This window comes from Hydractinia symbiolongicarpus, chromosome 14, assembly GCF_029227915.1.
Source record: "Hydractinia symbiolongicarpus strain clone_291-10 chromosome 14, HSymV2.1, whole genome shotgun sequence".
NCBI lineage: Eukaryota > Metazoa > Cnidaria > Hydrozoa > Anthoathecata > Hydractiniidae > Hydractinia > Hydractinia symbiolongicarpus.
The window spans coordinates 7048880-7073859 of record NC_079888.1 but is presented as its reverse complement, the minus strand read 5'-3'; the positions used below and the strand labels follow the sequence as shown (position 1 = coordinate 7073859).

The 24980-nt window shown below is 32.2% G+C and overlaps 2 protein-coding genes and 1 long non-coding RNA gene across 6 annotated transcripts; 1 reads left to right on the top strand and 2 right to left on the bottom strand.

Moving 5' to 3' along the window:
- Positions 1-719: 719 nt before the first annotated feature.
- On the bottom strand, positions 720-7692 carry LOC130626193 (5-hydroxytryptamine receptor 1B-like). Of its 2 annotated transcripts, XM_057441297.1 has the most exons (3): positions 7233-7692; positions 7046-7080; positions 720-1994 (listed from the first exon to the last, which is right to left on the bottom strand). In XM_057441297.1, exon 3 carries the CDS (start codon positions 1945-1947, stop codon positions 736-738), a length of 1212 nt encoding a protein of 403 aa, XP_057297280.1. In that variant the 5' UTR covers positions 1948-1994; positions 7046-7080; positions 7233-7692; the 3' UTR covers positions 720-735. The 2 variants fall into 2 exon arrangements, with proteins under 2 accessions (XP_057297280.1, XP_057297281.1); XM_057441298.1 differs by lacking the exons at positions 7046-7080; positions 7233-7692 and having other exon boundaries at positions 999-1154; positions 1238-6967.
- Positions 7693-7839: 147 nt separating this feature from the next.
- LOC130626194 (uncharacterized) lies at positions 7840-10103 on the top strand. Of its 2 annotated transcripts, none has more exons than XR_008981820.1 (2): positions 7840-8812; positions 9280-10103. It is a non-coding gene; the product is annotated as an uncharacterized LOC130626194 (long non-coding RNA). The 2 variants fall into 2 exon arrangements; XR_008981821.1 differs by lacking the exon at positions 7840-8812 and adding an exon at positions 8937-9125.
- Positions 10104-11723: 1620 nt separating this feature from the next.
- On the bottom strand, positions 11724-24012 carry LOC130626191 (supervillin-like). 2 transcript variants are annotated; one of them, XM_057441292.1, is made up of 22 exons: positions 23877-24012; positions 23643-23728; positions 22621-22795; positions 21531-21615; positions 20851-21024; positions 20475-20611; positions 20119-20266; positions 19561-19733; positions 18964-19072; positions 18311-18516; positions 18126-18228; positions 17845-17997; positions 17493-17686; positions 17105-17181; positions 16403-16495; positions 15526-15663; positions 14980-15095; positions 14684-14839; positions 14275-14442; positions 13795-13972; positions 13252-13348; positions 11724-13069 (listed from the first exon to the last, which is right to left on the bottom strand). In XM_057441292.1, the coding sequence occupies exons 2-22, from the start codon at positions 23702-23704 to the stop codon at positions 12983-12985; spliced, it is 2829 nt and encodes a 942-aa protein (XP_057297275.1). In that variant the 5' UTR covers positions 23705-23728; positions 23877-24012; the 3' UTR covers positions 11724-12982. The 2 variants fall into 2 exon arrangements, with proteins under 2 accessions (XP_057297275.1, XP_057297276.1); XM_057441293.1 differs by having other exon boundaries at positions 23884-23903.
- Positions 24013-24980: the final 968 nt, after the last annotated feature.

Below are 24980 nucleotides of genomic sequence, written 5' to 3'. Positions count from 1 at the left end.
CCTAGCTAAGTGGGACCGCAATTCTCATTCTCTTGAACTTCTTCATTAATTTCAACTAGAACGATTCTTAATTAGGACTCTGAATAAGTGAGACTTTCTATTTTGAGTTTTTTGGGCTCGTAAGTAAGCACAGCGCTTGCGTCTGCTTTTATCAAATTAACAACTTAGTCTACTTTGTCGGCAACAGACTATACAGCGGGGTAGTTCCCTTTGTTTTCGTTACATCCTAATAAATAAACCTTTAAGCCTGTTTACACCTTAAGACGACAAACCAATTTTGCCAGATTCTTTCAAATGTTAGAATGTAGTATACGAAAATGTTTTTTTTAAAATTAGCTAGTTGTAGATTTTGTTTGCAAAACTCACAAAACTGATAAAACTCACAAATTTAAAGAAAAAACACTGTCGATGTGTTCTTGGTGTATCTAACAATGTGCCAGAATAAGTACACGCTTTTTATAAAAATATGATTTATAGTAATAAATAAAAGAATATAAATATAAGAATCTATTGTTTAGAACAATAGAGAGATAAGAATAATGACCAACCCCGGTTGGAAGTTGTAGTATTCTTTTAAAAAATGTGTGTATCCAAAAAATTACCGATTTTTTTTATTTTTTAATTCCTAGCACAACATTTACTATAAGTTGCATGAAAACATGTTCAGTTTGGATTTTCTTGAAAAGAACGCAGGGAATAACGAAATAATCACAAGAAAGTACTTGCATATTTGTATTACAAGGAGGAAAATAAATTATTATTCATTATTTTTACACCCAGTAAAAGTTTGCTTTGTCTTGCATTCTGCAAACTAGACGTCGCAGAAGAATTAGTGTCAATCTCTGATGTCGTGTCACCCAAGCATATTTCATAAATTCCTGAGTCATGAATACTAGGATCAGCTACCGACGAGATTGGCATGGAACGTCTTCTCATACTGACGTTCAGACTGGCAGCGGATGATAATTTACGGAACGGAAAGCGAAATTTGTTTTGTGGTGTTGAGAATAAATGTCCAATGAGGGAGCGGAATTCGCGATTAATCGCCGTATATATTATAGGATCGAACAACGAGTTCAACGCTTTCAAAGCGTACCCAATATCCAGTAGATGTTTGTTTGGAAGTATGTTATGATTCACAGAACGATCCAAATCTAACATGAACCGCATGGTAAAAAATGGCATAGAAAGCAAAACAAAACAAAGATACATCGCTCCGAATATATAAAACACTCGCCTTTGTTGGACAGATACGCCAGAAACATCTCTCATTCGCCTGCTTGGTGTTTTTAAAAGCAGTCTTCGAATCTCAATGAACATACCAACAAATATGACCCCAAGAAGAAACATTGGAACTGTGAAAAATATAATAAATGATGATGCGGAATACCACGGTTCGATTTTATCAATTTTATTGTAATCATTTTCGGTCGGATCTCCATCCAGCACTCGATATAACCATGTCAGTTGTATTGATGACGCGAAGAAGGGGATAATCCATGCACTAGCGATAAATTTTAACGATTTCTTTCTCGTAACGATATCTTTATAACGTAACGCGTAAAACAACGATAAAAATCGATCCAAAGTTATTCCACATAAATGGATTATTACAGATTCGACCAGCATTGTTGTAAAGATATCCAACACGATGCGAAACGCTAAACAATGATTGAAAATTTCGAATTCAATTAAGCAATGACATGTTACGATAACTCCAGCGAGAAAGTCGCAAATGCATAAGCTAAGTAGCAACCGATTGGATGGAGTATTAAGTAATGTGCGTTTGTAATAGAATAAAAATACAACAAACGAGTTCATTATGATGGCCAGGGTAGCAATGATAACATTGAGGATAATAAATTCCTTGATTGCTGCTTCAGGTTTTATGTATGTTCCTGATGTACAGTTTTGTTGCATGCCTAATGTTGTGTTATTGCATGACATAGTGGTTCAATTCAGTTTCTGTATGCTTTTGTTTTTGTTTTTTCTAACTAAGAAGGAAAAAAAAGAAAAAGAAAATTACAGCAAATTTCATTTTTCGCTTGGTCATTCGCCTGATTCTTTCATAGTTTACCATATAGGGTTTGTGTACACGTAATTTGAATGCTGACTCATTGAAATCTAACGCAAGAAAATAAATAGTAGCTAGCTGCTTGAATAAAAGGATGAAATTATACAAATGAGACAATACGTAAAAAATAAATAAGGCAAATAAAATAAATAAATCAAACAAAATGAAGATGGGAAAAAGTGTAGAGAAATATAAATTAATGAAGTATATAATAAGACAAAAAAGTTAAATAAATAAATAAATGCACAAGAAAAAAAATTAAGAATAAAAACGTAGAGAAATTTAAAAAAATAAAATTCTAATTTTTCAAAACTATCACATTTCTCCCTTAAACAACTTTATACACTTTTGCTTTCACAAATTTCATTTGCTTATCTGTTTTGCCAAATTTTTTTCTTTATTTCCTTTCTATTTCTTAACTCAGTTTGAGTTAATTTGCTAAAACTAATTATTGAGGAGAATTTTAAAGAAATAACTGCAAAAGAAATTACATTTGTTATAGCTACTTTTAGTTCTTAAAAAAAATTGTTTTTTGGACGCATTCAACCAACACGTCTGAATCCTTACAACACGCAGCAATGAAAAGTTTTATCAAATTAAATTTTTAAATACATCGCAGGAGAAGGCGATTGTTATAGAAAAAGAAAAACAAACAACTGGTAACTTTTCATTTCTTTCTACGATTTGTTCGAACGAGCTTCAAATGTTGTTAGCTAAGCAATCTCCTGCGCATGAAAAGCTGGAACAAAAACCTTCACGACAAAATAGTATAAAATAATTCAATTTTTTTTCTATATTAAGACGGGCATCATTTACCCACAAAACTCTTTCTCTGATATTAACTTAAAGTGGTAAAGAGGCCACAACTTACTTGAAATAGATGTGTTAAACAGAACTTCACTGAGAGCAGTGTACCACCAGTGAAAACTACAATCGTAGACAAAATAACGAAACAAAGCCTCTCGTCATTTTTCAAGCTTGACCAAAAGGTTTAAATCAAGGTCGCTACTTTTGGGCGCACGTTGGCCAGGGAGAAACGTTTACAATTTGTTGTTGGCATTCTCTAGCTCACCGGATCGACGAAATAATTCACAACAAGCCCCACATAGGTCGCAAAATTCGGAACAAATGGTCATGCTGACGTTAACAACAATTAGCATGTTTTAACAATATGGATTTAGCCAGATAAGCTGAGATAAAATGCGCGACTCTAATATAGAAACAACCAATATAATCACTTTCGATGACCAAATTTGAAATTATGATAGCATTTGTGTTTACTTCTAAACTGACAATTTAATGCAAAATCTAATGTAAAATAACTTTATACATTTTGGAATCTTTGTCTATCTGTTAAGCATTAATTGGAATAAAATAAATAAAAACTTTATCAAATACTAAGAAGTATTGAATCCATCAATGATGACAGCTCTTCTTTTTGTTCCATGCATTTCGTACATCAACAAAAAAAATTTTTCCAATCAGGAAAAAATGCGCCATATAAATTTATAAAAAGAAACCGAAATAAACGCCTATTTTATTGCATCTTTTTTCAAGTTTGATTCAAAGGTCACAGAAATCATATGAAAGTTTAAAGCAGAAAAACAAAGACTTTCTTTTGTCGTGTTTACAAAAAATAGGTTCATCAATTTAGTTAATATCCTAAATGAAAGATGGCGGTTCTAGCTTTTACAATAAAATAAAAACAGCGGTACACATCATAAGTATAAATTAAAGCTGTGAAAAAATGAACAGAAACAAAATTCACTTTTTTTAATTAACGAACTAGACAAGACAGTTGGGGAAAATAATGATGAGCTCAGTAGGTTGCTTTACAATCGCGTCAATTTCAATAATATCGAAGACTAACTGACTACCTCGTTGCTTCTAAAAATAAAAGAACACGAAAAACAAAAAAAATAAGTTTTGGTGACATCTTGGAAAAAAGATCACTGAGTTTGTTATGAAATAAAATCCTACTGCTTCTATACAATTGCTCCATGCTTCTCAAATTTTAATGGGCTGTTTCAAATGAAGAAATGGATTGAGAAGTGAACAGGTTCTGCTTTGGAGGAACGGATTTGGAGAGCCAGCAGACATTCTATTTTGTTGGTGGTAACATCATTTCCATTGAACAAAAGTTGAAGCACGTGTCAAGTATCTACCTTACCAACAACAAGTCGGCCAAAAAAGAGGGTGGTAAAAAAATAGGTCGGTTAAAAGAAAGGTCGGTAAAAAAATCGGGTTAAAAAGAGGTCGCCTAAAAAAAGGATCCGTAAAAAAGGCATGGGTAAAAGAGATAGGCTAAAGACGAAATTTTAGTTGCTAGGAATGTTAACCACTTGATACCAAGTGAAAAACGATTACCTCCTAATTTTTACCAAATTCCACAATCCAACTTTCACTGCGATTAACTACTGAACCGTTTATGTATCTCAACTGTTTCTTCTTGTTTTTCCATTTTTATATTTTCCTAAGCCCACCGCAGTTTACCTTTCCTCTTCCGTAAAATATTCATGAACATAATATTTGTATATCTATTTGACACGAGATTTCTATCAGATATTTTCTATGACATCATAAAACATAAATATTTTATTCTTCATTCAGTTCATTTATGTTATGTACAAGTCAGTGCCCCGCAACGTTAAATTTTTTTATTAAATACCACGTGGTGCACTATTGCTTTTAAAGAATAAGATGAAATGTAAAAAAATACATTCAGAAAAATCATTAGAGCCAAGTCAAGCTGCATCATTTCAATATTGCATGATGACTAGATTGCTTACAGATTGGTCGAAATTTTTAAGGGTCGAGGATGAAACCTTGGGAATTGTTGGATGTGAAGTCTTGGAGATTGCGGCGTGAAACCTTGGAGATTGGAGCATAAAATTTTAGAGAATTGTGGAAGAAATCCTTGAGATTGGTGGATAAAATCTTGGATATTTGGTGGATGAAACCTTGGAGATTGCGGGATGAAGTCTTAGAGATTGAGGGATGTGTTATGTCTTGATTCAACATATTATTTTGTTTGTGCCTTAACGAGTCACTATAGCTGGATATGTTTAATCATTCTCTCAACACACGTAAAACAAAAAACAAAACATAATAATTTGATTTTGCGAGTGCTTTTTACCATCATCTTGAAAAGTAGTGTGACACTGTTTTGATTTTTCGAGAATCTCCCGAAATAAATCAGTCTATAATGTTTTTGTAAGAAACTGTGAGACTGTGTTATCCAACAACTAATTTTGATTTTTTTTTATGTAATAATATCTCAATTCTGCTTTCCTTTGTTTGAGAGGGTGTTAGTAATGTTGGTCAATAATTTTGAAAGCACATTAAAATGCTGTAAGTTGTAATTGCTAACAGGTTGACAACCTTTTTTTACTATTCACCTTGACGAATAACTTCCAATGTTAAGATCGTAAGGTTAATTTAGAGTACTGAGATGCAGAATTTTTAAGGGACTTAAGTTGAATATTTCACAGTTTGATAGCAAACTCTTAAAATTGTTATTTTTCGTTCTTTGTTTTCTTCTTCAATATCAATTTGACAGAACTATTCAATACCACATTGATAACATATATTTGTACAACTTGAATGAATGTAATATCGATAAGCAGTTAAACAACAGATATTCTCACATCCATAACAATCTAACAAAAACCACAGTCTAACTTGCCACTTGTTGTGTTTGTGTGAAACTTCAAAGCTTAGTTTGACCAAGAAATTACAAAAAGCAAACAAAGAGGCAGTGTTTTCAGGCAATCTAGTGACAGAGGTAGAAACATAAGCAAATAACTTTCCAACGTATCATTCTCTTGTTTTTTTTTTAAAAAATACAGCTTGTGAAACGTACGTTATTGATTGTATCTGTTTGTAAAAAAGTGATTACTATTTTGATATTTAGATATTTCCATATTTTTACTTAGCTTTGATCGACCAATTTATTTAGGCGCCAATTAAGCCAAAAATGCAAAACGTTTTTTGAAACTCCGAAGCATGAAAAAAAAAGTTTCAAGCATAATTAATGGACGTAATTTTGAAAAACTATTAACGCCCTAGGGCGTGGGTGGGTGTTAGTAGCAAATGTTGTGAACTGTGTATGAATCTACAGTTGACATATGAATCTACAGTTAGAATTTTTTCAGCATGTAGCGTGGTTTGAATACAAGGATCAACTTAAAAGACTAGCAGTACTAAATATATATATATAATATATAAAAATACCTTTTTCCAACTTCTTTCATATTATTTAATTTGTTGCTATGGTTACTGTTACTAGGCAAAATTGAATTTTTATACGCCAACGATTGGCGTATAAATATGATGAAAACACGCTAAAGATTCTCGATATTCACGCGTCCATGTTTTAAATCTGCCAAGTCATTACGAAGGGCGCATCAGCAGAACATAAACAGTTTAAAAAAATATTTTTTTGCCATTCTGTACTCTGTAGTGTTTAATAAAGAATAAAAGAAAATTATCGAAATTTGAAATTTTTACAGCTTGTGATTATATGGCAGTATATGTTATGATGATATTGATGTTTTCAATATAAAGTGCAATCTTTTTGAATCAACGCCTACTTTAAATATGCGCCCATATTAAATAACCGCTCATTTTGGATAGGAGCCCAAAGACGATGCAGCCGATAAACATGGTAAAAGGGGCTGTTTATTTGTGAAGGAAATAAAAATGACTTCACCTACCAGAATCCTGAATTTTTATTCTTTTACTGGTTTGAGAATGATTGTTTGTTTAGCCACAATGTGTGAAAAAAAACCCGTCTTCTTTTCTCCTTATTTTTGATGTTGACGTTGTTAATGTACACAAGTTCAGCGTGTTTCGTGATTACAGTAGGGAAAGAAGGGGGTGGGAGAGGGATGGGAAGAGTCATCATACTAACGGATGGCTTTTTGTTTGCAGCCTATTATTTGTAAGAGAATGCAGGTTTATTTTACTCACCTTTTTTGCATCAATTCTTGTTATATTCACTGAATCTTAAAATAAAAAACTCACCAATAATATTCTTTAAACTCTTCTGCTTTTATATTCAATTGCCTTGGATCCTATTTCGAAAATTTTAGTTTCCCTGTAACTTTAAAAAGCCTCTCGTCATGCAGAAAAAAAGCCAAGAAAAGTTTTACCTTACCTGAACTGCTTCACTATGATAAAACAACAATGTTGAAAGAAGAATGATCTTATTCATGTGTGAACGTAGCTCCTCACTGAACTACTTGTGAATTATAAACGAAACTTGTAAATATATGAGAGAAACATGCTAATCGAAATATTAGTATTCCAATAATAAGCAAGAATAATTTGGAAGAAGTGACGTGAAAACAAAATGTCTTTTACATTTGTCTATTAAAGAAGAGAAGTTGCAACCCCTTGAATTTTTGTTTATTTTATCAGTTAAGCATTAAAATATTGGCAGATGTCACGATGTTATTGTAACATGAATATACGGGTGCTTGTACAAACGAAAATGAGAGATTTGTTAAAAAGTGCAAACTGAAATGTTTGCAAATTTCGTTTAAAACTTTTTTTGTTTTCTTTTCTCATTTACTATTTATTTCATCTTCTTTTGTTGTTTGTTAAATGTTTGTTTTTGTTTTTTAGTTTTACTTTATTATTATTCCTATATTTTTTATTTGCTGTTTATATTTTTGCTTCTTCGACTTTTTTCTGGAGGAATTTAATTTTCTTATTTAGTATTTTATTCATTCATTCATTCATTCATTTATTCATTTATTCATTCATTCAACACAATATGAAGGCAAAAACTCCAGGCACATTGTACGTTTTTTTCATTTCATAGTGCATTCTATGACAGTGACACGGATCATATAATATATATATACTAGTCGGTAGCCTGTGGATAAATCCACGGGTTCGCCCTTCCTTTGTACACCGTATTTGATGTGTATCCTTACTTGTAGGACCATTTTGCGCAGAGACAGACAGAACAGGGCTATTATTACAGAGATCGGCATGATTTTCTAGTCAAACTTTATCAGCCCCTAACAATAAACAAAAATTATTATAGATATAATTCCTGCATTCTTTTGTTCATTTCCTTTCCTTTTCAATGCTATATGATCGATTTTTAAAAGCTTGTCGCATCCAAAACTTTAAGTGAGTATCGAAGGAATAATTTTCTCATCACGACACACATTTGTAACAGTATTTGCATGAAAGATTTTAGACAATTGTAGATAGATCAAGTAATGGGTTGCTATCTTCACAGAGGAATTTTTTGCGGAATTTAATTTCACGAACCTTGAATCTCGAAATTAAATCCCTTTTTAAACTAAATTAAATACGATCTTGGTTGAGTGGCAAATTTAAATTCCGCGAAAAATTATGAATATTTCTGGTACTCAAAGTAAAGGTCAACAAAAATCGTTCTATTTTAATTTTTATATTTTTATAAAAACTTAAAATTTCGCGAAATTTTAAAAAAAAAAGGGAATTAAATTTTGCGAAATCCGACAATTTTGCATATATCAATCGCAAAGTTTAAGTCTTCAAAAATTTTATCCTCTAAAGGTATCCTCCAGTACCCACATTTCTTTAATTGTAACACAAAATTTTCTTTTTTAATACTGATGATTTCCACGTTGTGGCGTAATAACATATGGTGACGTTATGGTGAATATGATGACGTTATGGCATGACGTACTGGCAACGTGACGTCATGATAGCTAGTGAATTACGTCATTTATTCTTGTAAGTTAGGTTTTACCTTCCATCGTTTTTCCATGTTGACATATTCCGTTAAAATATGGTTATAGTAAAGTGTTCGGGTGTTTAGCTAAAACGTAAAAAAAATTATCCCTAATTGTTCGTTATAATTTCAGCAAACAAAAGCAAAAGCCGCGTCTACAACGATAAGCCCGTATTTTGTTATTAAAAAATTGTTAAGAAAAAGACGAAGGCTGGATAAAGTTCTTGGTATATGTTAACTTCGATTCCAGGCTCTTTTTAAAAGAGGAGGTATATGAATGAGGATCGCATTTTGGTTTGGAAGTGTTGGTGCCAGGTCTGTAGGTCTCCTATTAACCTTTTTCTCTTATAAATAGTGTATATGTGTAGAAATATTTTTATTTGCATCTTTTTACATGTTTAGGTGAATATATATCATCACGTTTTTCAGCCACAAACAAATCTTGAACTCACCAATTTTATGATTTTAGGCTACAAACATAAATTTCGAGGGAGCCTCCTAAAAAACCACCTAGCTATCTCTATAATGGTAACCACCTACCATTCAGCTATCATTTTGTTCAAAGTGGGAGCTAAATCTCTAAATTGTATAAAGGATGCACGAAGTTAGGATACGTACGACGGGTTATAATCTAAGGATTGGAATGTAATGGGTGAACCATGGATTTTTCACAGACTAACGACTAACAGGTATGTAATACCATATTTGTTTCATAAATTTTGATTATATTAGTTCTTCTCTCTGTATTTTTAGGCATATTCAAATGTGTCATGAATATACCTGCAATCCTCGTTAAATATATCTGCAATCTTCACCACCACCAAATTAATCGAAAAAGCAAAATGACGTGGGAAAAAAGGTTGTAATTCTGCTAGATACCTCAAAAAGACAATTCGTTACAGTGCAAAAAATACGACTTGTCAACCTCGTCCCCAGGGTCTTGTGGCCCCTGAGCCGTTATTACGGAGTGGCTAACAATTTTTTTTCGCCGCTATCAACTTATCAACAAGGCAAAATGCCCTGGAAACGAGGTTGACGACTTGTCACATCTTTCAACATTTTATTTTTATTTATCAATTTTTTGAAAAACAATTCTAACAACTAAAGTCATGATTTCTATTTCTAGATGACTTTAGGTTAATTGAAACCGTACCTACAAAAATGGCGAACATGTACCCTTTTAATAACTGTAACAAGTGTGTTACACAAAACATAAAAAGGAACCGCACAAGTTAGTTACTTGAAGCAATAATAAGGCCGTGCAATCTTACACGAGTTAAAAAAAATGGACAACTATGATTCGTAGTTTTATTTTAACCACTGGTGAAATGACATATTTATAGTTTGTTACCGATAATCAAGGTTGCGCTCTGATAGAATGTGACGTATGCGCCATTCCTGTGCTAACTAGTGCCCGGGGTATAAGTCCGCAGTAGCAAAGAACAGGCTAAAACCTTGGGATTTCCAGTTGATATCTTCTATATTCGCGCCAAGAAATATAAAAATATCATCCAGGATTGTGTATCCAACCGTGGAAGCAAAGAGAGCAGAGGTGCCCCTTTTGAGTAAAATTAAAAGTTAACAAGAAATCCAAATGCTTGATATAGAAAAGCCTCGTTCTCAACCTCGTTCTGAGCTACGTAAAATTGGGGCGCGGAGTTGTCTCCTATTGTATATCGCACAGGGAGACAAACAGCTTTCTAAAAAATGCAGAACGAGAGAGAAAAAGTCCTGGGGAGGAGGTTGTTCTGACAGTTCAAAAAGTTTCTCATGCGATCAAACTATTGTTAAAAACACCTACGCAACTATATGACTCTTACATTTTTATTCCTGCGTGTCATAGGTCCAAATATCTTGAGTTGAGTTGACACCCGTCCTAGTTCACCATTTCGTATTTCACACTTCTCGTCTGCAAATTCATTTTTTCATTTTCTTGCATCGAAGTGTTTTACTTCAATACAAAAAAAAAATTGATATCATCAGATTTTCCAACCCACTGAGTATTTGCGAATCTTTTTTTAAAAAAACTGCGTTTTTACCTTCTTAGCCAGCATTAAGTTTTTAATAATTTAACATATATTTCATGCCAAGTTTACATCTGATAAACAGGCCTTAAAAGGATTATTTTTGCTTCTTTTATCTCTATTTTTGAAACGAAAATGCGCTTGCGTCATATTTTCAACAGAAACAAGATGATCGTTAATGCTATGAAAGAGCTTGCGACTATTCCAACTTTGTCCCCAGGGGATTTTGCCTTTTTGACATCAAGACCTGTTTAGCCGTCAAGTAAGCGCTAGCGGCTTTGACGTAGGCAACAAACCCTGAGGACGAGGTTGGCGATTATTTTCATATGCTTTTGACATTGAATATTCCTTTAAAAATTTGCTTCCTTTATTATTATCCTCAAGGGTCTTTTGACTCCCAAACCATTATTATCCGGCAGCCAATAATTTTATCGCCACAATCGATTTAATCCTTCTCTGGGTACGAGGTTGTTATGATGCTGCCTGAGGGTGTTAGCACTTCTTTTCGCATGGATTTAATTTTGTGGATCAAAAGAAAATAACAATAAAATATCCGGGTATTACTATCCTCAAATGACGTAAGCATGTTCTCAAATAGTTTTGCAGATGTTAGAAATTTCCCACTGTTTTTAAGAAATTGAAAAATAAATTTTTGTTTATTTTTGAATGCAAAAACGGTTTAAAACACATATTCGCTAAAACACATATTCGCTAAGACCGATTTTCGCCAAGCACAAAAAACTCAAAATAATGTGCAAAAGTTTGTAGAGAAAGAAATGTCCTGTGATAACTTTTTGAGCTCAAAATATAACCTGTTTACATCCAAAAATTGTTTTCGGGAAAAAGGACTTTCATTTCGAACAATGGTTATCAAAAATTTGTAGAAATGTAAAAGAACAATAATTTTCTTGAAAAAAAGCCTCCTACAAGACTACTTGAAATAATTTATAAATAAAATCAACGAAAGCAAAATAGAAGAATTTACAGAACGATATATAAAGCACTCCACCTTGGGTGCAATGTAAATACTTTTATCGTTTAAGGGGAACATGTTAGGGAAAGCAGCTGTAAGGAGATTAAACACAACTTTGGGGAAATCTACGAAGAAAGTTGAGAAATATAAGCGTTCTTTGAATTTTTTTTTTTTTTACATTCGTAAATTAATAGAGTAAAATTGGATTTTTATTCTGGTGAATTTGAACATAGATAAACAATAAATAGAGAATCATGAAATCATCTTATAAATATTCATTTTTAACCATCCCTCTGAAAAGTGTAAATATTCCCAAGCAAAAAATATTCGTTGATTTTTCATAAAATTGTAAGTATATACAAAGTATACAACAATAACGTCTATTTTGAACATTTAAAAAAATCTATCGTCAAACTTCAAATGACGAGAAAATTATGGAGAACAAACTCTGTAGAAATAAGTAACTTACTCTGGTCGGCCACGTAAAATTACTTGTCGGTCACGTAAAATTACTCGTATCTTGTGGTAATCATTCGAACAGGATTCGAGGTGGCAAAAATTGAAAGAATGTATGCACGGTTTTTTTTACAAGCAACACAAATTATGCATAAGGCTCAATGATAGTTCAGTTTCTGTATTAACAGACCCAACTGTTACTTGCTTGTTGACTTACTGGGAAGACCAAATTCATGTGTTTGCTTGCTCAGTCAAGATCAGACTTCTGTTTTAAACATGCTACTTTTGAAACATTTTAGCATTTTATAATTCTTGTTGTCCTCATTTTACTAGCTTATCAGGTAATTAGTTGTTTTAGAAAAGATGAGCTTCATGTAGCTTATACATAGTTGCTTGTAAAAAAAAGCATGGACAGCTTCCGAAGTTCGTATAAAAATATATCCCTTTATTCAATAAGGGTTTTTTTATTTATACAAAGTCTAATATATTTCTCGATCAGCTAAACATCAATCAAGTAGTTAGATGGAGTCGTGTTGTATAAACACGAAATTGAACAAGAGATATGACTACCATAATTGAACTGCAATTTTTTGACGCAACTGAACTCTCCACGGTAAACAAGCTTTGGTTTTTCAACAATAAAAACCTTTATACCGTGTAAACTACGCCTTCTTCTTCAGAATAGCAACACCGTGTAAACTACGCCTTAAGACAGTTATTCAAAAGAGGCACGTCTTTTTCTTCAATTCGATTTGTTTCCAGCGCGGTAGTTTGGGAAATTCATCTTTAGATACTCCAAATAATTTCTAGAAAGGAGAAACACTAAAAATTTTTAAGTTGAAAATTATAAATTGCCGGTAACCGAGTAGGAGGTATGTCCGGTAGGTGAATTGGCCTAAAAACTTTATTTATTTTGCTTATGTTTTAATGTTCTTAAAATGATGTCAAAAAAAAATTAAATTGTCTAATGCTGACGAAAATTTATCACCTTGAATTCAGGTTTATTCAGATATTGTTCCAATCGAGTTGGATCAACACCTTCCGGTAGAGGAGTAGCAGTAAGCTCAGCTAACGTGTACTCGTCTCTATAAAAAAAACAATAAATAATTTACTGATTGAACAGTCGTCACCCTTGGTTTTGATCTGATAATATGGGAAGGTAGTGAAAAGCATCCACACGACACAAGGCTGCAGACGACACGAGGCTGCAGACGACACGACTCTGGAGACGACACGATGGCGCAGACATAGCGCAGACGAAACGTTGGCACAGACGAAACGCTGGCGCAGACGACGAAACGCTGGCGCAAACGACGAAGCGCTGGCGCAGACGACGAAGCGCTGGCGCAGACGACGAAGCGCTGGCGCAAACAAAACTATAGAGAACACTATGCCGTAGACGATAAGACATAAAATTCGTTAAGCTATGGACATTTGAATTGCGACAAGTATGACGAAGATAAATATAGTAACCATCATAGACAGTGAAAAAAATATTTTTGTTAACTAATTGTATAACGTGTTCACTTACTTTTCCAGCTGTGAGAGAACTACATTAAGTTTTTGTTTTTCGCCTTGCTTGTGACCTGCTTCAAGTTGACGTTGCGTAATATCTTCGCTCTCCTCCCACCACGGAAAGAGATTTTTAAATTCTAACGGTTCACAACCAGCGAATACGATAAAAGCTCGTGACAACGATCGGCCTTTTTCTGAGAAATAAATATAAATTGAAGTTTGGGAGAAAAAATGATGTTTTGTTGTAAAATTAAAGAATACGCTTCAAATATTTTAGAAGCTAGAAACAGTTTAAAACGACCAAAAATTATGAAGCGGTCACTTTTAGCAAACATTACGAACCCTACAATGAAAACAAGCATGCAGGCGGAGTGATGAGGTATTTTTAAAGATAAGGTTCTATTTCCATCAATCTTAAAATTATGATCAATGCTAAAACATTAACCTAAAATTTTAAACAAAAAATAACTTCATGTACATCTTCAAAACAAACTACCTTCTGCGTAATTTTTGATCGACTGCATTGCCAACTTTCTATTCACATCAAATCTATGTTTTTCTGCCCGTGTGTTTGGACCTGTAGCATCGATCGTTTCGTCATCACTAGCCGGCCACCATCCCTGCCATAAAAACATTTTGTGTTTTGCGTCAATAAAAACCAGTCCTAAATAAACGTAGATGGGGATACACAAGCTGCGAATATTTATGGGAATTATTACCCAGAAAAGATTGCGTTGAGAATAAACGTGCAAAAAGACGACTTAACTCACTTAAAGAATTACCCTAATATACTAAGGTGATGAATAAAATGCGGACCATGATCTTTAAAAATTTAAAGAAGAAGGAGGAGGAGTACGCAGAGTGGAAATGTGACACCCGCTGCTTCGTGATGCCCTTAAGTGTACCTGGTTGCGAAAGTTCGTGAAGGTCTTGCTGGATAATTGGAAAGGGACAAATATAATCTGGGTGGTACGCCGTGCTGGTGATCTCAGTGTGTTGGAAGTATCCATGGAGACTGTCAAAAGCAAAACATCGCGGTGTAAAGTCGAACGGTTTTGATACTAAACATAAAAAATGTCTACAAGAAGGAGAATCCAGACTTGTACTCTTCGTCTTAGAGATGAAAATAGACAAATTCACGTCTCATCTAACTCTTTTCTGTACACACTAAGACGGTGAAGGTTCGTTATAAACTACTTACCTCCCAAGTATGACATATAGTCGAAATCATCACCAAGAGCATCCCAGAAATCGTCATCTTCGTCACCTTCACACAATTCACGTATCTTTAATCTGCGTGAATGTAGCTCAGATATCCTTAAAGAAAAAGTATAAATAAGAAAAAATTAAAACAAGGCTAATGAGCTAGCTTTTCAATTTACGGTCTATTTTACAAGTAGTTTTATTAAAGTTTTTAAAAATCTTTTGCTCCACACTTCACAGGGGGTGCCACAGTAAAACATAGCACAAGTAACTATATTACAAAGATAGAGGACTTAAAATTCCACACATTAAAAAATTCCTTTGTCATAGTCGTGTGACAATGCACGAAATATTTACGGTGGACATCTAGCATTATTACGGAAACGAATTTACTGACACAAACATTTAAGAATAAATTCGGAAAGCCATTAAATTTCTGACTAAATTAAATTTTGAACATTCTTCTGACTGTTTTCTTATCAAGAAGACACCCAATTTAAGCACAATGCAAAAATCAGTTTTCAAGTAAAAACGAAAAACACACCTGTCACGAAAATGTTTTGCAGCTTCAACAGCTCTCTCTTGCGTGGTAGATGTTGCTTTGTTACCATGCCATGCATATAATACTTTATTTGTTACGTCAGCAAGAAGAAATGAACCTCGTGAACGCAGTGAAGCAGAACTAGAGAAACGTCAGTATTGTAAAATACAAATTTAATACATAAACGTTTATGTATTTAATAATTCTGAATTGGTTGACAGCGATACAACATGATTCACACGATCTCAATATGATACATAAGGACTCCACATGATACATAAGGACTCAACATGATACATAAGGAGTCAAAATGATACATAAGGGACTCAACATGATATATAAGGACTCAACATGATACATAAGGACTCAACATGATGCATAAGGACTCAACATGATACACAAGGGACTTAACATGACACATAAGGAGTCAAAATGATACATAAGGGACTCAACATGATACATAAGGACTCAGCATGAACGGCACACCAGTTCCCATTTCTTGGACATTCAAAAGATATTAGCTTCTTATTTAAAATGGCTTGTTTTAAACAATAGACCTATTGTTGTACAGCCTCATGTTCTTAAAAACATATTCTTATAAAAAAAACTTGTATAAGATTCTACTTAGAATTACATACATGTAATATTTAAAAAAAGATACTCAATATCACATTTCTATACCTAATTCCTGCACATTTTTTCTTAATTTTTCTTTTTGTAGAACAAAAAAATATCTCTGATTTGTACTAGTTCTGTAAGGTTTTTTTTTCTCTGTAGAGATTATACAGAATAGTAAACAATCATGTTTAGAAACTAAAAATAACAAAAAAGCAAACTACATTAAGTCGATTGTAAATAAAAGTTGGATAGTATGACTCACGATAATGGTACCTCCATTAACACTGTTTCAACATCCACTTCATTTCGAACTTGATATATACGTGTTTTCGAATATTTATCATCGTCACAAAGCCTGAATATAAATATAAACACATCGACACATAAATATATAACATATAGGAATAAATAATACAAGAAATAAATGATAATTTTACTACAGCTTACAAAAAAATATTTATCAAGAACTGAATACAGGCGAAAAAGGTATACTTCTAATTTAACCCATGATTAGAGTGAACCAAATTGATTGTTCACCTGTCTTAATATCCTTATACATTTTTATAAAACCTTATTATTGGTATATATGTAACAACTATAACATGTAAAAAATTCTTGGACACGACTTTTACAGACAAGCAAAGTAACAAGCCAGTTACAACTTGTAAAGAAACAGGTTATCACAGAGCAATATTTTGTTTTATACAGACTTTCCACACATCTTAACATTATGAGTAAACTAAATTGTCTGCATAGCTGATCCCACATTAATATTATTTCATACTTAGCTCTCCATTGAAGAAAAAAAGATGTGGATTTCTCCTTGAAATATGCTTATACTACAACTACGCTGGCTATTAACAAAAAAAACCTTATACAACAGACAGGTGAATTGATTTTGGTTTTTGGCTAAGTCTCGCTGAAATTTTAAAATACATACAATATAAATATTGAAAAGACTTACTTTCCAGCATGCACCACCATTTTTCCATCAAACAATTGATAAAATGCAGGTGGTTCTCTACCTTGGTTAACTGGTATCTAAAAATAAAAAAATTTACATGCTTGCACAAAAAACATAGTCATCCTGCTTAAAACAGCTCAATACGAGTTAACTTTGAAATTATAATAAAAAATACATCTTGACGATTTTTTCAGAAATAACAGAAATTGAATGAAAGCTCAAATGTAAGGGAAATTTTAACATTCAAGGGGGATTCATCCTAACAACTCGTACTTTCTCTCTGTAACAGTGCTACACTGCCACCCGAGTTTAGTATTGCATAGATCTAACTTCCTTACTAGCCACACAAACTGGTTTACAGTAAAAAAGATAACTCCAACTTATTTACCTGTGGTCCTTCCTCAGTATCCATTTCAACTGTCATCAATGCCGCTGTACCTTTATCACTCGCTGAACAATCTTTACCTTGCCAGAAGAAAAAGAATATACGATCTTTACCAACATCATCTTGTTTTGATTTCCCTCCTTTTAAATGTCGAATACCAGTTCGAAAGATTTGAAAGTTCCACTTGATGATGTAAGCTATGAATGCAATTTAACAAAATTCGTAAAGAAAAAAAAACAAGTAAAAAAATATAAATGTACATGGACCCCTATTGTGATCATTGTAGGTCCAATACTTAGAGACTAATCGGGGAACAAGAAAACAATAAAACAGCACCAGTAAAATAGAAATATACCTTCTGAAGAGTAAAATACACCGTATCGGTTTTTAGGAAGTTCTTCAAAAGCACTCCCAGACACCTGCCAAATTTGTAATTCATTCAAAGTTACACCATATTTAAATAACGTTTCTTCATCGCGCATACCTTTACCACGACCAATAAATGATCCTTAAACACAATACAAATTTACGTTTAATTTACGTGATAAAGAATTCAAAGAACATTGAAAGTCAATTTTCACATTACATACACTATACTTTGCTTCCATTTTGTAAAAATCAAAATATAAAACTCACCATCTAAGATCATTAACGGTTCTTCAGTGGGTTGTACAAGCGTTTTCCCTGATACAGGTAATAAGCTAGCAGTAGTTGGTTCATTACTGTATTCTTTCGTCAACTGCAAAGAAATTTTTGTATCTTTAAACATATAGACAAAAAAGAAGTTTATAAAAGTAGACTTGTGTCTTACAATCACCTACTTGAGCATGAACTTTGGCTTCGACTGTTTTCACTTTTAAATCAACTGGATCTGGCCAATCATAGAATTTTCTACGAAAAGCAACATTTTCAGTTTTTTCAGCCATTCGTCCATAAACTGACCATTCAGGTCTTTTCGATTTTTTAGAAACTTGAGAATTTTCTTCATTCAGATTGAAAGGGTGAACCTTTGCATCTGTTTTGTAACCTAAAAAAATGTCGTAAAGTGGACGTTGTACAAGATATATCTTAGTTTAATGATTCTTTACACTATAATTAGCTGAGATGGTGTAGTGGTAGCGCATTCGGTTTGTAATCATAAGGTTTCAAGTTCAAATCCCCACTCTGGCACTCTTTAAATATAGTGCTGTCAGCCTATTTGGTGCCCTCTACTAACAGCTAACAGGCTTGTGTGGCAGGTAAGCAAGTTGGAGCAATACTAAACATATCTCTGGCTGTAATGTAACATAGTTACAGTCAGATGGGAGGAAGAGCCAACCATTAGAATGGAATCCCCAGGGACGTCAAAACTTCTGGCAATTTACTTACTCACTTACTAATTATCAAAAAAAATCAATAAAACCAAGCATAAGCAACAATAATAAACAACAACAATAAACAACAACTATTTTCATAATACTTCTAATAAACAAACCTTTGTTGTAATGTTCCAAGCCAATATCAGCAGCATTCTTTCTGGGTGCACCTTTTGTATGCCTGCCTATCCATGAGTAGACTTCTGTACCAAAATCAAGTACATATGCCTAAAGTAGTTAAGTTTATTTTGCGTTCTCACTATAATATACATATAAAAAGGGTTGTTAAGCAGGTAACAGGGTTCCCCTAATTGGGAAAAGAAATATTTTAAAGAAAGGAAGATAAAATTAGTGCTTGCGAATTTGCTGACAATTGAATTCCTTATTTTTTAAATTCAATTACTTTTATGGAATATATTTATTTTTGCAAAAAGTTGTCAAACAATTTCTTTATCATAGGTGCACTTTTCATTGTTACAATGCTAAAAAATAACATCCTAATAATGTGACATCTTTGGAAGTCTGTTTGAATTGATATCTCATTTTCAATATGCACCGAAATAGTCAAACATCAATAAAACATTAAAAGTACAACTCATGTAAAATCAGGCTCAATAATTTGCTTAGCATACACTAATTTTTTGAACAAAAGTGACTAGATTAGCGGTAAATGCTTATATACAAACATGTTGATTATTTGTTGGACAAAAGCTTACTTTGGAAGAGTCCAGCCAATTTTTTGATGGCACTTTTCCAGAATATTCATCTATTACTTCAAGCCAGCACTCTGAATCCTCATCATCAGGCATGTCACATTTTATTTCATAGAATTTATTTGACGTCAAGATACTTTTCTCAAAACCTTTGTCATCCAAAACATCATCTATTTCTAAATTAAATAACGTTAAACAAGTCGAAAATATTCTTCAACATCTTTATTGGCATGTCAGTAAAAATTAACATTTGTAATTCGTAATTCATGACAAGTCATGACATATGATTCTGACCAAGTATCTCAAAAAAGTTGATATAACAAAAACTTTTTGTGGAGATTAATTGAGAAATGCAGATAAATTTGGAATTAAAATATATAAGAACTGAATTTTTTATTATATCTTTGATACTATTCATTTGATGAGAAACAACTTAATTTTTTAACTGTTATAACGCCATCAGCAAGCTGTTAGTTAATTGAGCTGACACAGCAGGTTTCTGAAATTAAATATAGATATAAATTTTGTCAAACATTTATTTTGCAAGAAAATATTAGTTACTTTTTATGTCTTTTTTATCACCAAGAATCTTCCAAAACTGTTTGGTCATCACACCAGGTTTTTCTCTGTTTTCGTCCATCACATTCACTGTCACAGCTTGACAGCCGAGTTCCTTCCATTGCTGGATAACTGCAGATACTTCAGAGCCCTTATAATGAAAATAATATAAATAAAATAACAATCAAAATTTAGAGATTATGGTGCTAAATTAATATTATCAGAAGTGAGCTAAAGTTTGCATAATTATGTACTTTATTCTTCACCATTGATAAATTTCTCTAGACATGTTGATTCCAATTCCTTGTAAAGCCCTTTTAAAAAAAAAAAAAAATACAAACACAGTAAAAATTTCCTACCCTAGCTTTCTCCATAATACTGCAATTCTTTCCATTCCATTGATGCACATATTTAGGTGTAACAAGAACAAATACATCACCAGAATTCATTGATGCTGTTTTCGGCTCAATTAAACGGGTTTGTATATGTCGTGCTCCTAAAAACATACATGCATGCTACTAAACTTCTGCTCTGATTCACAATTATAAAATCGTTTTTTTGCAAGGTACCAGTACATTTGTTCTGAGATTGTGAACCCCCAAGGTAGAGAAGAGATGTGAGGACAGAACCGCTACGGTACCAATAGCTTTTTTGGAGATAGAGAGATTTCCAAGATTGAGACTCCTTGAGCTACCCACTTTGTCCAAACATTTATTTCACCAAAAAAACACTCACCTTTAATGTGAAAAAACATAACATCCTTAACACCATCGTACGGGTTTGTTTTTTCAGTTCCAACTCCGGTCTTGTTGTCTTTTTCAGTAACACGTAAAGAACGACTTGCACCATGAATGTCTTCTTTACTTTCCAGGCCTCTTTTTGCATCAGTTGCTAGTGAGACTTCTCTTTCTATGAAAAATTACAATACCAATCATATGTTATGATATTAAAACATTTTGTTGAAAAAGTAGTGACCTTGTGGCATGCATTTTAACTCAATACACTTAAGGTGAACAGGGGCTGATCCAGAAAATTATTTGGGCATCGGTAGTTCTAATAATCATCTGTGTATAGTTGTCTTGTTGCCATATGATTGGTTGTGGTTTGAAAACGTAAGCAAAAATACATGAATAGCTTAATCTGTCTGTGTTTATTTAAAAACATATATACAGCTACAACCATTAAAATGTCTCTTTATTTTGGGCACACAAATTAGACGCACACAAATTAGATATCATTAAAATTGAAATACAGTTGGCTAAATAGATCTGGATCGGCCCTAAATAAAATAACTTAAGTTAGTGACTATGTATAGTGATTAGATTGGTTGAATCATGACTTGGTAACCCACACAATTAAGCAATATAAAGATCTCATTATATTTTTGTAAATTATCAATTTAAAGAAACAATTACCTTTCACTTTGCCAATGTTAATTCCTCCATGTCTTCCAATCAACTGAGGTTGTTTCGCACTTTTAATTCCATTAACCTGATTTTTCTACAATAACAACATAAAACAGTCATAATTGTGGCTAACAATTAGTAAATTCTTTTTAAAATTACATATAATAGAACAAGGCAATCCTAAATTATGGGCTTCAAACCAAAGTTATATAAAAAAATATATACATATTTTTATATTTTGTTTGACAAAAAAATTGTATTCTACCATGATGACAAAGATTCATTGCACACTCAAATCAATTGTTTTCTGATCAAAGTTTTTTAATTACAAAAAAGCAATGTGTGTGTAAAACATGGACATTTTTAGTGGGAGGTTGGGAACATTAAATTTTTTTCCACTTTTCCCAATTTTTTTTAGTATAATATTTACTGTTAGATTAGTTGGGTTATGGCAACAAAAAAAATACTCAAGGATGGCCTGAATGCGTAAAAACTGTTTCTCAAAGTAAAGAACGCTTTTAAAAACTAGGTATACAAAAAAAGCCAACTAAAAGTAAAAATAATAAAAAACACAGGCCAGGTTCTGCATCAAAGAAATTACAGCTCCAGACTATCAGCACTAAGGTTTTTTAAAAAATTAAAATCATGAATAATAATAAAGAAATTATTATAATTGGATCAAAATAAAAGAAGGTATGCAAAGAAGGACTGCAGATTGGCTACAGATTTCAACTTTATAACTGTAGGAGATTTTGAGGTTTCAATACTAAGTTTTAGAGGAAACGCTAGCACATATAAGAACCATTCCTTATTTTTTGCAAAAACTTTAGGAGTCAAATTACAGTAACAATGTGAATATGATTTACATCCTGTTGCAAGATAAAAATATGCTTTTTCACATAGAACGTAACAACAAAAAGTTCTATTTGAAAAATAATATAAATTGGATCTAAAATTTTTTATGCCAGCATAAACAATATTCCATTTTAAAAGAAATAAATATTTTGGGTCAAGATTTTAGGTAATTCAGGAGATTTTAGGAGAGTTTTTATTTTTCTGTGGTGCAGTCATTCAGAAAGAAAAAATTGAGCATTACTACCGTCTTTTCCTCATGTCCATCTTCATCGTCATCATCGTCATCATCATCACTATCCCCTTCAAACATGTCATTCTTCACATTGTCACGAGATTGTAAAACTTTTACTGGATTACGACTGGCAATGTGCTTTCTATTAGGTTTCACCTTCCGACGTTGGTCTGCAAATGCTTTTACACTAAAACACAAAATCAAAACAAGTTTTTTTATTCTGTAACATAATTGAAGTTATACCAAGAAATAGTTGCATTATTTAGGCCAACTGAATTAAGTAGACTGACGGTAGGGATCTGGTTTTGAGAATTTGTGATATCAATATACTTAATATATTTGGTTTAAGTTACAAAATAAATTGCTCCCTGAGATAGATATAAAAAATTGAATTGAATTTTTGGAACATTTATAACCTGATGAAGGGCAAACTTTTGTAAATTGGATGCACAGTGACGAGCATACATGCAATGTGCACTTGGCAATCTAACAAGGTACACAGAATAACAAGCATGTCCTTCGTATTCAATTTTAGGCAAGTGTAACATTTCAAAATCCTTTTGAAAATGAAGCTCGCTCATCCATGCGACCAGTAATAAAACTTAAGTTCTGAACGATCTTACATAACTGTAAATGGCCAGAACATTGCTCTGTTTATTTAAAAACATTCAAGATAAAATAAAGTTCAAACATTTTTATACTTTTTCCTTCTCAAAAAGTTCATCGTTGGAAATCATAGTAACATATAATATACTTTAATTTTAGCGTATATATGTGTATACGTGCTTCCAGTTAAAACAAAAATTATTTCCTGAAATGGTTAATAATAAGTGTAAGCCACATTGAAGTTTGAGAGAAAATGAAGAAGACTGATGTCTCAACTAGAGGTAGCATTAGTGTCATTATTTTGAAACACAATCATATGGATCCATGATATAGAACATACACTACAAGCAAAAATAACAGATGTTAAAATAGAATTAATAATGAATAACCGTACACAAATATTTAGTACAAAAAATATTTTTAAATACCTTCTGTTTTGGCTTTGACTGTTATGTACTTCCAAATCATCAAAATCAAAAACATCAGCCATGTTTTATATTTTAGTTGGCTGTTGCTAAAAATTTAAAAATATATATATATATAAATAACATACTTTTTTCATGAGAGAACACCTATTCTATGTATAGCAACAACAAAAAGAATTGATTAAAAGCTACAGCTCAAAAAAGCAAGTATAAAATTTGCAGGCAGTACGTACTTACAGCTTACTTAGAGCTTCTGTGTATTCATGACAGTGCTGCTGTTGTGTTTCTTAGCATGTACGTGCAAACAATATTCTTATATCTTTACATAAAAATGAAAACAACAAAACTATTTAACAACTGTGCTAGAAATAAAATATTAACAAGTAATAATACTGATATTATAATCTTCATTCAAAAATAGATACAGACTGCTTCATTGGTAACACAATTATGTTTATACAAAAACGAATTAAGAAACCACAAGCTTCTTAAGTCAACTTAAATAATTGCCAGTTTATGAAGTTTACAATTATAAACGGATGTTTCATTTTCTTTTAAATATCATTAGTTTCCTGCCCATCCCTACATATAACTGTATTTTTTGTATTGAACAACTCAACTTAGGAATTTAACTTTTTAAAACTTGTTAAACATAATGCTTTGTTATTCCTTGGTTAACATATAATAAATACAAAGTTTGTTATCACTTAATACTGTTTAGATAAGGTTGTTTTTTTTTTTAAAAAAAATTATGTCTTGGTAAGAAAAAGTTCATTAAAAATTAATGATTTTATTAAAAGAAATGTAGAAAGAAAGTGAACAATCTTCTTTTGAAATGAAGCTATCTATTACCAAAATTTTAATGATATATATGACATAATGAATAGAGTATTCAGTTTATGGTTTTAATAATATGTAGTAAAGTAAATTAAAAATGTTGTAAATTATTACAGGTTTTAAATAAATTATTTATTAAATTTTCTCATGCTTGTTGCAAACTCATTAGACCCTCTCTTCTCACAGTTATGATTTGTTGATTTACCTTAACAAAAATAAACAAACTGAAGTGGATATATATTAGACAACTTTAACGACTAAGTCATGGCATGAATAACATATGACACATGGTTGAATATACCTCAAGAATGGGTGTATTTTGATTGTAAAGAAGTATATACTTGGTATTTGATTCCAAAAACAAGTTTAAATTTATCTGCAATTTGTGACATTTGTTGAAAATTAAATGCATTTTTAATACCTTATGTATTTACAAGAAGTATAATAAATATAAAACTTTGACCCTATTCAAAAAACATCTGGTTTCAACAATTTTATTACCAG